The following is a 12,261-nucleotide window of genomic DNA, read 5'->3' as shown; positions in this document are numbered from 1 at the left end:
GAAACATAAAGGGAAGCCCACATAACTAACTTCCAAAAAGACTTCTAACCACATTCAAATTTCTTTCAAGTCTCTAAAATGCCTTTTTCCATTTAAACCAGAAGAGGGAGCATCTTTTTTCCCTTTCCAGAGAAAGGGAAGGATCCACGTAAGGCACTATAAACACAAATATCTAAACTAATAAATCATGGTTTGAACAGTTTAATAACAGGCCAAAGTGTTTCAGAATGAGAGCATTATTCATCTTTTTCTGACCTATTTAAACAGTTTTAACAATCACCTTACCAAATCAGCCAAAATTAGTTCATATTCTTCAAATATATCAGGATGATCTCATCAAGGTCTAAGGTCATATTCTTTTGATATTAAACACTGAAATGGTACCTCTGAGGCAGTTCAGAGATACTGAGAAGATAAAAATATATATTGGAGTCCTTTTTTCTTTTTTTTACACTAGAGTACTTTTAAAGATAAGAAAGGTATTAAATGAATTCCAATTAGATAACAGGATACATAACTTTAAATATTTTTGGATTTCAGTATCTATTACCTACAAATAAAATATTGTGATATTATATGACCTAAGTGGTGTAGTTTTTGTTTTATGAAGCATCTCAACTAACATGGATGGGAAAGGCTGGTTTCAAAAACATCTCAATATATAAAAGGCACATTATTTATAATTAAAATAAGCTGAGCACCTAAGATCCAGAAAAACTGAAAGCAACAACATACTGTGGCAATTACCAAAAAATATGGAAATGTAGAAAACTAAACAATACACAGATAAGAATGAAGTGTTTTAAAAGGAAACAGAAGATAATTTAGAATTCTGCTATACTTTGAGCAACTTGAACAAGTTTTCTTGGTGGGAGGAGGTGGTGGGCGGGCAGGTGGAACTGTATATCCAGTGAGGCACAGTGTAGAACAGAAGAGCTGAGTCGACCCCTTCCTCTGGTAAGCAGTTTGCCCCTTCTGGAGGATTTTTTTACAACCAGAACAGGAAACTCGAACAGCTGTGGCTGGAACTGAAGGAAGCATTTTATTCATGCCAGATGACGCCAGTGAAGGCTGAAAGCCAGTAGTCAACTGTGGAGCTTAAAAAAAATTAAAAGAAAAATGTTTTACTTTTCATCATGAATTTTATGTATATATCCTTTCTTCCTCTTCCATAACCAGTCTTGAAACCCCAAACTAATTATCCAATATAAATGACAGCCATTCTAAATGAGCAGAGAACTGCCTAGCTTACTAATACAAGTAGATACTTCCTCTCACTCATACTAGTCAGAATAAATAAACATGATTCATTTACTCAATTCTGTTTCTTACCAAGAGGACTGCCACTGACTGAAAACACAGCACTAATTTTCAGTTCCCCTTCTTGAGTTTTTTGCTGTTGGCCATGACTATACTCCTTTAAAAAAGAAAATAAATAAGTAAATACTTAGAGAAAAGAATAAATATAAAATATCTAAAGAAATCCAGACATTCAATAAGTTTTGTTTTGGCTACATGGGTGGGAAGGTGGGGAGGGGAATTTATACTACATTACCATTAATAAGAAATAATAGCAAGCAAACTATAATTGCAATAAGGGTATAATAGGTTTGTATATGCTGAGAAAGAAATTAAAAAAAAATGAAGGAAGCTACCCAATTAGCCTTGTAGCACTACCAGATATTTAAATTATTTTTGACAATTATTATTACAGTATTTTAAGTTGCTGTTTATCTATTATAAAAGTAATACACAAACTATATTTTGTATTGTAAAACTATACAAAATTTAGACAAGCAGAAATAAGGAAAAATTCTAATCATATTTCTATCACACCAAAACAACCACCATTTTCTCTTGGTATATTTCTTTCCAGTCTTTTCCCCTCCTGTAGTCAGAGATTTTATTTCTCTACATAGTTGTAATTAAACTGAATATATCATTCTAGTAAAATGATTTCTTGATCACTTGAGTCAGTGAAACATTTGCATATTATTACATTTTACTCCAAAATCACTTCAAGTGGCTAAATGTCCGTGTTTTTTAAGTTGGAGTCCAAGAATCCCTGAGGTCTACAGATGTACTGTAGGGAGTCTGAGAATTCTAAGAGAATATTTTTAAAAACTGCATCTATTTCAATGACTTTTTTGGTGAATGTAAACTTATTTTTAGTCATGAATAACCACATATAACTGAGTTATACTACAAGTTTTCAGTGCTGTTATTTGCTTTAACAATTCTATTATTGCACTGTGAAACCTCTAAGTGCCAGATTTAACTTTTATTTTAATTAATTGCTTATCACACTGAAATCTGCGAAACCCCAGCAGATCTCTTATTCTTGGAATTCTCAGGCAACTCCAAAATATCCCCCTTTTTTTGTGGTTAAGAGGTATCTGGTACATTACTCAAGTTTGAGAAGTACTGATAGATGTGTATTATTTAATAGATATACCAGATTACACAGGGATCGGACTGGGATAGGGTGAGTGAGGCATTTGCCTCCGGCACAAAGTTAAGGTACCAAAAATCTCAGTAATCAAGATAAATTAGTGTTTCAATGTGGCATTTTTAAAAATGAAAAAATGCAAAATCCATGAACAAAATAACAAAACTTAAATAAATAAAGACAGGATCGGTATTACTGATTTTTCCTTTGGCCTCAGTCTCCAATTTGATGGCCCTGCATAACACTATGAGATTATATGACCATAACCCAATGTTAGTCAGTCCATTTGTTTCCTCACATTTGGTATAATTAGAAATGCCATGATGAATATCTTAAGTGAATATTCATACTCTCATACTTAGCATTATCTTCTAAGGAAAGGATTCTTGAAGTGAAATTACTAGGTAGAAAGGCACACAGTAAATGTTCTTGATACACAATGACAGGTTGTTGTTTTTAAACTTCTGATTAGATTTATTCTAGCAATTTGTGAAAAGCCATTGAAAAGTCTTTCCCCACTATTTCATTTCAATCTGCAATTCTTTTTGTAATATCCACTTACAAAAAAGCATTATAATATAACAATATTAACCCTGTATAGCATGTTATCAACATTTCCTCAATATGTACTTTTAAAACTTTTTATAAAGTTTCCATTTCTATGCCAAAAATCTAGTTTTTACCTTTGTGACTCCTTCAATTCTTATAAAGTTCTACTTCCAAAATAAAACACTAAGAAAATGGTTTCATTGTTTCTAAAACAGTCCTTTCATCCAGAGGTCAGCAAACTTTATCTGCAAAGGGCCAGATAACTAAATATTTTTTTATTTTGGAGGCCATACTACCACAACTACTCAACTCTGTTCTGGTAGAGCAGAAACACCCATAGGTAATATGTAAATGAAATGAATGTGGCAATGATCCAATAAAACTTCATTTACAAAAACAGTGTGCAGAAAAACAAAAACAAAACAGAAACACAGAAAGCAGGCTGGATTTGGCATGCTGCTGCTAATTTGCCCAATCCCTAATTTAATCCATCTGGAATTTATTTATTTTGATGTTTAAAGGGCTAGTCTTCTTTTTTCTTTCTCTGAGTAGTGAATTCCTTCCATTCACTGTTAACAGATTAGATTGCTTTGAAAATGTCTCTTTTGTGGCAATCTATTCTGTATCATTATCAGCCGTATTTTTTTTTTTTTAAATAAACTCTACCCCCAGCATGGGGCCCAAACTCAAGGCCCCAAGATCAAGAGTCACATGCTCCACCAACTGAGCCAGCCTATTTTTAGGATATCACACTATCCTAATAAACGTAATCATGAGAGGTTTAACCATTTATACAACAGCCCACCACTATCAACCTATATTTTTAGAACACATGTCTAATGTTTGTGTGGATGCCTATTCTTCAAAACATTAGAACCTACTGATATTGTCATCGGAACTGTTATCAAAACTGTATCTTAATTTAGGAATAACAATATCTTACATTTTTTTAAAAGTCTCTCCATTCTATCAAATTGTCTTTCACCTGACATAAGTACTTTCTAGTTGCTTTGCCAAGGGGAATACCAAATATTTTCATCATATTCTGAGAAACAAGTGATTTACAGAAATATTGCTATCTTTCATATAACTAAAATTCAACTAGCTACTCCACTATACTTTCATGAACTCTATTAATTCTCTAATAAAGATCCTTACCAGTAAACGATGACAATTTTGTCTCCCCTTTTCCATTATTTCTTCTAATTTCTTTAACATGTACTGGGTCGAAAATCCAACAAGAGTTAAATAATAATGCTGACATCAGTAATTTGTGTTCTTTTAGTAATTATTAACAGGTTTCCATCATTTTACTCTTAAATTCAATGATTGTTATTGATCTGAAGTAGATATTTCCTTACCATGACCAAGAGAGTATCTATTACAAGAAATGCACAGTAAATTACGTGAGATGTCTTTCTGCATCTATCTATCCAGTCTTATTTGACCAGTTGAAATTATGTATTAAAAGATTTCCTAACATTGGCTCATCCTGACATTCTTACATTATATAGTATATTAAAGCAAACTTCAAGTAAAAAAAACTTTTTTTAATCTCAGAAAACTCCCGAAAAAATCAATACTTATTGACATACTTTAATGGTCTCCAGTCAGCTCTTTTTCACTGTTCATGACAATTATTCCAAACTTCTGATATGTTCCTTAAGCCTCAAGTACATATTACTTATATAGTATAGTAAAATAAGTATATCTTAAGTACTCTACTTATAGACCGCACAACGCCCTCAAGGCAGAATCATGTTTATGTTAGTATCCCCCTAATAATGACTAACTTTACAAATATTTAATTATAAACAATGACTAATAACCTAAGTGAAAATCTGATGGCTTCAAAAACTTTCAGAAGGAGAAAAACAGGTTATCAAAACAAAACAAAAAAATCCTTTACCAATAGCTTTACCTTCCCTTTGTTTACCATAAAGGAAGAATTGTATCCGTATCCCAAGACAGTATTTTAGAAATGAAGAACCCAGTACCTATAGCCAAGTTAATCTGATATACCTTAAAAAAGCCCAGCATTTAATTACTGCATTCTACTTTCGAAAACTCTATGACTCACTATTGTGAAAATTTATTTGCTTTCCCATCATAATCCATTTACTTTAACAAGAGATAAAATTAGCTCTTTTAATAAGAGGAAAAAGAAAAGAAAAAAATCATGACGTTAATGTAGTATTCACTGAATTTCCAATTTTTAGAACCAATTGAAAAGGGGAAAAGCAAAAATAGGGTCTCTGGCTCTTTAAATTTTCTATTTTAAAAACCTTCTCCAGGCAGTTTTAAACATTAAACAACTTTTATTTATATAAAGATTGTTAGGATAATAATAAAATGACCTTCATTATGGCCCCATAATGGTTCCTTCCAACCTTTATGAACTTCAGTTCCCTCATCTACAAATGGAGTTAATACCACCTACTATGGCCTTCTTATACAGAAAGATGAGGCAACACACTACACACTGTATAGGTACACTGTACCTATAAAACACTACAGAAAATATAGTCACATGCAGGAGGGATCTGAATAAAGAAATGAAACTGCAAGACCAAATGATATTATGCTGATAACAGAGGTAGGAGGATGACAACTGGTGACCCCAGAAAATCATTAACTGATGAAATAATCAAGAACAAATGGGTTGAGTCTTTAAATATATATACACACATTTCAGCACCCCAGGTGATTTGGAAAGTAGAGCAAGTATGGAAAGTAAAGAAATTAAGACCAAAATGAATTGTGTAAAAAGGAGAATTAGGAAGTGAGCTGAAAGTAAAATTACAAGTTAAGCAAAGAGAAAAGCCAAAGGAGGTTTTGATAAGGTGCCATGAACCAAAGCTATGATCTTATTAAATCATGACAAAAGTTACTACTGGTAACTGACAGTCAAAAGTAAAGCCTGACCACAACTGTAAAACCTATCAGTATTTTAAAAGAGTTAGGTTAATAGTACTGTTTTAGAAACTGTTAAAATAATATTAGGACCCCTTCCACCAGTCTATGGGAAATGTAAGAGTGAAAGCATTAGGCAGTACTGAACAGCAAAGAATACAGATTTCCAATGGTCACGGGAGAGAAATACCTAAAGGAAGAGGGCAATGAAGGAGAGGAAGTGGGGAGGAAAAGGGGAAGGGAAAGGGAACAGGAAGGAAAGATGAGGGAAAAGAAAAGAAAGACCAGGTATCTGTGTCTAACATAAGTTGCCCAGAGGGATATCTAGAAGAATTATGAAAAGGTCTGATCCTACAGAATTGGTGTGGCTGATAAAATAGGAAGGATTTCTCAGAGAAAACCTAACTTTATTGGGGCACCTGGGTGGCTCAGTCGGTTAAGGGTCCGACTTCGGCTCAGGTCATGATCTCGCAGTTTGTGAGTTCAAGCCCCAGGTCGGGCTCTGTGCTGACAGCTCAGAGCCTGGAGCCTGCTTCGGATTCTGTGTCTCCTCCTCTCTCTGCCCCTCCCATGCTCATGCTCTGTCTCTGTCTCTTAATAATAAATAAACATTTTGTTTTGTTTGGTTTGGTTTGGTTTGGTTTTGAAAAACCTAGCTTTATCTACTCACGTGCTCGGACTGCCCCGTTGTAGGGTCAGGGTAAAGAATGTCTCTGGACTGTACGCCCAGGACCTATACACATTCCTGCTTTGTTCTCAAGAGTCCAATCAATCAAGTGCTGGAACTTTTGAGGAATTTCTTCCCCAAAATCATGAAACTTCATAATCAGCATTTTATAACATATTACACTTTCAATAGTGTATAAACATGTAGTTGTTTATGACAATTCTATCCTATTGGTATCCCCCAACCACCGGAATTGCTGATTGCTTTCAAAAAAGTAATATAAATTATCCTTCCTGATGTTCCCTTTCCCCCAAGGTATTTGGTCTTTGCTATAACTGCCTTTTCATCCTAAAGGAAGTGTTACTGGGTCATATACAGAGAGAAAGTAATGCTTTTGGATCCCTGCCAGGATTATGATTTCTTATGAATGTCCCATGTCCACACTGGGGCATGTAAAGAGACAGGAAATCTTCCCTGTATACGGATGTGTTTGTAGTCTTCTGAGGCATGAACTTTCCCTAGGTTACCAAGATATTTCTTTATCCCTAATACCAATAATCAAGATCTCCATTTTGCCTGCTTCTGTTAACATGCTTTCAATCTACGTCGTATTTAACTATTTTCATATTCCTGCTCTGCCATCTTCTTTGTTACCTTCACACTCATAACCATCCAGTTCCTACAGCTTTATCATCACTACTTCCACTGAGCACCAAGAAATTAACTGAACATCAATGTGACTCATACAAAACATCTATTCTTACATCTCCTTATTGTAAAACAATGGTTCTCAACAGCAGACAATTTTGCCCACCCCCCAGGGGACATATGGCAATGTCTGCAGACACTTGGGAGGGTGGAGATACTATTGGTACCAAGAAGGTGGAAGCCAAGGATGTTGCTAAACAAATGTACTACACTGCATAGGACAGCCCCTCACAACAAAGAATTATCTGGACCAAAATGTCAATAGTGCCAAAGCTGGGAAACCGTGCTCAGAGACATGTGAATAAAAAAATCTCTTCCACAGAAGTCTCACACATTCAGCTCCCCAAAATAATAGAAACATATGGAAAGGGAACCTGTCTTTAGATCAACTATCATGTCGAGAAATAGCTAATTCATGGTATCTTTACTTCTCAGCCTCTGAATTCATGCCCTTTGTATAAAACATAGACCACCCTCAAATAATTGATTTTGTGTATTCATCCCTCAGTTCCCTTTGTACACTCCAAACTTATTACAGCACATAACTTTTTTCTTACATCCCAACTACTGTAATGTCATTAACTGCATAGATATCTTCACTGATTTCAGAACTTCAGTTACAGGATCTCTGTAAATTTTTCCTCCAGAGCAATCTTCAATAGCAGAGCTCGGTCCTCCCTATTAATTACAGATCTCAAATTTGGAATCCCATTTCACCCATCAAAGCCTCCTTTACCTTCTACCCATTGATCAAATGAACTAGTTCTTCAATCAATTAACCCTTTCAAAGATAACCTGTCCATTACTTCCTCCCCCAAGAAACTTAAATCCACACACGGTGTGTACTTCATTATCAGTAATTGCGCAAGGCTTACTACCTTGTATAAACTCAATCACAACATAAACTCATAAAAACCATAAACCTTCAGCCATGTCTGCTGCATCAATCTCAAATCCGTGAAGACTCCCCTTCCCTAATCCTGCACTGAAATTGTAAAAATCATAGAACAGTGACATTAAGGAACAAAGAGGATTAAAAGCCTAAATTACTACTCAGGAGAAGTTTCATGTAACTCTTGATTCCTTAGCATTACTCTCAGAAGATAATTCAAATTGCCTTAACCTTCATGAAGTCTCCTCTCACACTGTCAACAAACTACTTCACTTCTTAATCAAGAATTTCCTCTCTCAAATGAAGAATTCACGTGTGGAACAGAAAAGAAGGGGGGGAAAGTAAAGGTGAAATGTTTACTTGAGCATTGTCAGGTTCATCTTTAATTTTGTCTAGTAGTCCCTGCTGTGGTGCCATTGCTTTGTCATACTCATCATCCAAAGGTTCTTCTTTAATTCTAATATTTGATGCAAAGGAATTCCCCAGTTCCGAACCAATGGATTCTTTATTGGCAAATGGATAGCTGGAATCCTAAAACACAATATAAAGTATTAATAAATATTCAGATTTAAAGATTACTCCTCTTCAGGTGTTAACACCCAAAGATAAGCTCACTGGAAATGAAGAACTCTATGGATACGCATTAGAGTCCCTATGCCTAAAAGTAAATTGGTCTATGTCTAAATATCAAATACAAATAAAGAAACTAAAAGCTGAGGCTTCTCAGAACATCTTCAAAGATGTCCTTACCAAATAATAAAGCAAATTAAAAAAACAATCCGTGCTCTACCTAACACATATAGTTACAGTTTAGAAAATGACACAGAGAAAACTTTGACACTTGCCACAGTTACAGCAGTCTGCATACACACTGAAAACTTACCCTAAAGTTTGTTTCTGGGGTTTGTGGTAAATGGGTATGTAATGTTTCTTCAACTTGATTAGCTATTGAAAGAAAAAAAAAACAAAACAAACACATGTATATGAATAACAAATCTTATAAAGAGTGACCTAAAAAGCTATCATTCGATAATCACCTCTCTTGTCAAATAAAGATGCTTATTAGAGTGAAATGGGTCCCCAAAAATACCCAAAAGATAGTTTCACTCAAACAAAAGTCTAGCCCCACTTTCCTTTTAGCCTCACCTTACACATTTCCTTGCTCAAACCTAAATAATGTGGTTACCTTATTCACTATACTCTGCAAATTACTTGTGTTTGTTCCTCCCCATTTCTGCTTATATCATTCCAAGACCCCTCTATCTATCTATCTATCTATCTATCTATCTATCTATCTATCTATCTATCTCTATACAGACTTCTGATTCTGCTCAGTTCAAAATTCACCTCTCCTCTATAAACCTTCCCTGGCCACTGAGTTAAAAAGCAGCTCTTTTCTAAGAATACCTAAAATACACTGTTTCAGTTACCTGAAAGAAATCTTGTATGGCCTATGACAAATTCTTCTACCACTGTATTTAATTATAAATTAAATCTTACACTATTTAACTGGTCATTGATACTTCTACTACTTGACTTTTCCCTTCTACTATTAGACATTATGCTCCTTGGGCATAAATGCCCTCATAATTTATCCCCCATAGAGATATCAAAAATATAAATTTAATAATATATATTTAAAAATATAGTATACCCTGTTCAGCCTGGTACATAATGGATATGTAAATTAATTGCTCTTTTTAATAATACTGACCTAGTCTTTCTACTATATTTTTCCAGCATTGACAGAAGAAATGTAAGGGTTGATATATGGCACCTTGCTTTCCTTCACATCTATTGAGCATTTATTGAAATATTACAATTTTCACTGCACCAAGTTAGGCCCTAAGAATGCAAAGATGAATATGATACAACCTGGCCCTCAATAAACTACACTGGTAGGTACAACAAAACAAATATAGAAGTATAATAAGTAATGTAAGTACTATAAATAATGAGGTATGAACAAAATGTTATGTAAATATAGAGAAGGAAACAATTCATTCTTCAGGTAGAGAGGTTAGAGATGACTACAGAGTAGAAGAGGTTTATGTGTTAGGCATTGTTGGATAAGAAGTACTTTATAGGCATATATACAAAGAAAGAAAAGGACATGCAGACAAACGGAACAGCAGAGGTAAAAGAAGGCAAAGAAACAAGAAAATATGTGACATATTCAAGAATGGAACTGAAGCTAAAGTATAGGGTACTCTGGGCAAAGAGGCTCAAGAAGGGCCTCAAGAAACCTCTAGAACATAAAAGAGAAATGTTATCAAATAGAAAAACCCTCCCTAATTTGGACTAATTGGTGGGACAGCAGTTTGAATTAGTGCTTACAGCACAAAGAAGTTAAATCCAACTTGAGGTTCCAATGTTCAACCAAAGAAAATGAACAGGTGACTTGAGTATCTTGCCTTCTCATCAAAATATTGCAACCAGGGGAGGGAGAAATGAGGTTTAGAACTATTTTTCAATCATTTTTACCATTACCAAAAGTTACTGGGAGAAATTCAGTCACTCTGCAAAGAACAAGGATAAAAGAAAAATGACAAGCTTACAATGAATTTAACTGTTCATATTTTGCTTAGAATCAGAACTAATAAAAGCTATATTATTATCAGTACGTAGTTATTTATTGTGTTTTGTGGCTCTATTCCAACAATTATTACCTGCTTTATCAAAAAAACTGCTTTTCAACCTTGAATCCAACTCTTTATGGGGTTTATCCAATCGTTTTTCACGTTCATGATAAGTTAGGTCTCTATTTTTCTCCTTTCCAGAAAATGTCTCTTTGCTGTTTTCTCTTACTAGACTAAAATCTTTCCGTATTGATTTAAAGACAGAAACCTGATCAAACTGTTTAGGAAAGTCTTTTTTTAATTTATTTTGAATCTGTATTTCATTTTCATTGTCTGATTCATGCTGTGTGACTCTTCTCTCTACTTCCAAGCTATCATCAGTATGAATTGAAGAAACAAGATTGTCCTTTGAACTAAAATCCTGTTCATCCTCATTGTCACTACCAACGACTGGAATTCCTGCAAGATCCCCAGAGTTCAAAAAATAATCATCTTCATCCAGCAATGAATTTTCAGATCCTGTTTGATTCGGCATTCCATAAGACATGCTGTCAAGGGTAGGAGTTAAGTTGTGGTCTATATCTTCAGACATTTCTGTATCCATGATACCACCACCTTAAAAAGTAAAATACTGTTTAGACAAACGATAGTGCTAAAGATGACCACATTTATAAGGTCTGTCTGGTATTTAACCAAATATATAATTTCTCTTTTCAAACAAAATATAGATAATAATACCACAGCATTCAATGAGCAATTTGATATAGGTGTGATAGGACTATCCTAATGTGACAGATAAGGAAATAGGGATCTACAACTTGAGAAGCTATTTGAGGGTAGAAAGGAGGCAATGTGATGCAGAAAGAAAAGAGTACCAACTTCAGAAACAGACATATCTGTGCTGGAATCATAGATGATCGCTAAAAATCTATGTGATCCTGAAAGGTAAACTCTCAGGTTTCTTTATTTGTAAAACAGTGTAATACTCACCTTAGAGATTAATTTGTGGTGAGGATTAATGATAGTATGTATAAAAGGCCTATTAACACAGTGACTAACACACAGAAGAGAATATAAAACTTCATTTTAATTACTACAGTGATTATTCTGGGGAACTGAGATTAGAACACAGGTCTCTGCTCTTAAAGTCTCACTATCTCTGTACTAACTCTAATAAACACAGCAGTTAATGTTTACAATGCTAAATATTTAAACATAAAGAATAAAATGTATCCAAGCCAGAAAAAATTTAAAAACTATTTACCGTTTGAAACTACAATGCTCACATCTCTTCCATTCCAAAATAAAATTTAAAAAACCTCCCAGCTCTCATTTCACCTTCCCTTCACAGTCAAACCTCTAGAAAAAAAGTCTACATTGGTTTATTTCTACTTCATCTCCCAGTTATTAATCCTCCAAACTTAATGCAACCTGGCTCCCAACTTCTCATTGGAACTGCTCTCATTAAGATCATCAAGAATTTCCTAATGGTCAAATCCAATTG

General features: G+C 34.3%; 1 protein-coding gene across 4 annotated transcripts in view; it reads right to left on the bottom strand.

Moving 5' to 3' along the window:
• The window catches only part of ZMYM4 (zinc finger MYM-type containing 4), a 148,461-nt gene that overhangs the window by 50,994 nt on the left and 85,206 nt on the right, over positions 1-12,261 (bottom strand). For 3 of the 4 annotated variants that reach the window (XM_032594254.1, XM_030325241.1, XM_030325243.1), the window contains 5 exons: positions 10,848-11,372; positions 9,062-9,123; positions 8,539-8,709; positions 1,333-1,417; positions 842-1,097 (listed from right to left, as the gene is read on the bottom strand). In XM_032594254.1, the coding sequence (XP_032450145.1) occupies positions 842-1,097; positions 1,333-1,417; positions 8,539-8,709; positions 9,062-9,123; positions 10,848-11,361 (1,088 nt within the window). In that variant the 5' untranslated portion in view covers positions 11,362-11,372. Of the gene's footprint in view, positions 1-841; positions 1,098-1,332; positions 1,418-4,156; positions 4,220-8,538; positions 8,710-9,061; positions 9,124-10,847; positions 11,373-12,261 lie in introns of all 4 variants that reach the window. The other variant, XM_032594255.1, reaches the window with a different exon arrangement.

The sequence above is a fragment of the Lynx canadensis genome, chromosome C1, assembly GCF_007474595.2.
Source record: "Lynx canadensis isolate LIC74 chromosome C1, mLynCan4.pri.v2, whole genome shotgun sequence".
In the NCBI taxonomy this organism is placed as follows: Eukaryota; Metazoa; Chordata; class Mammalia; order Carnivora; family Felidae; genus Lynx; species Lynx canadensis.
The sequence above is the reverse complement of the archived record's forward strand: the minus strand, read 5'-3'. Positions and strand labels throughout refer to the sequence as shown.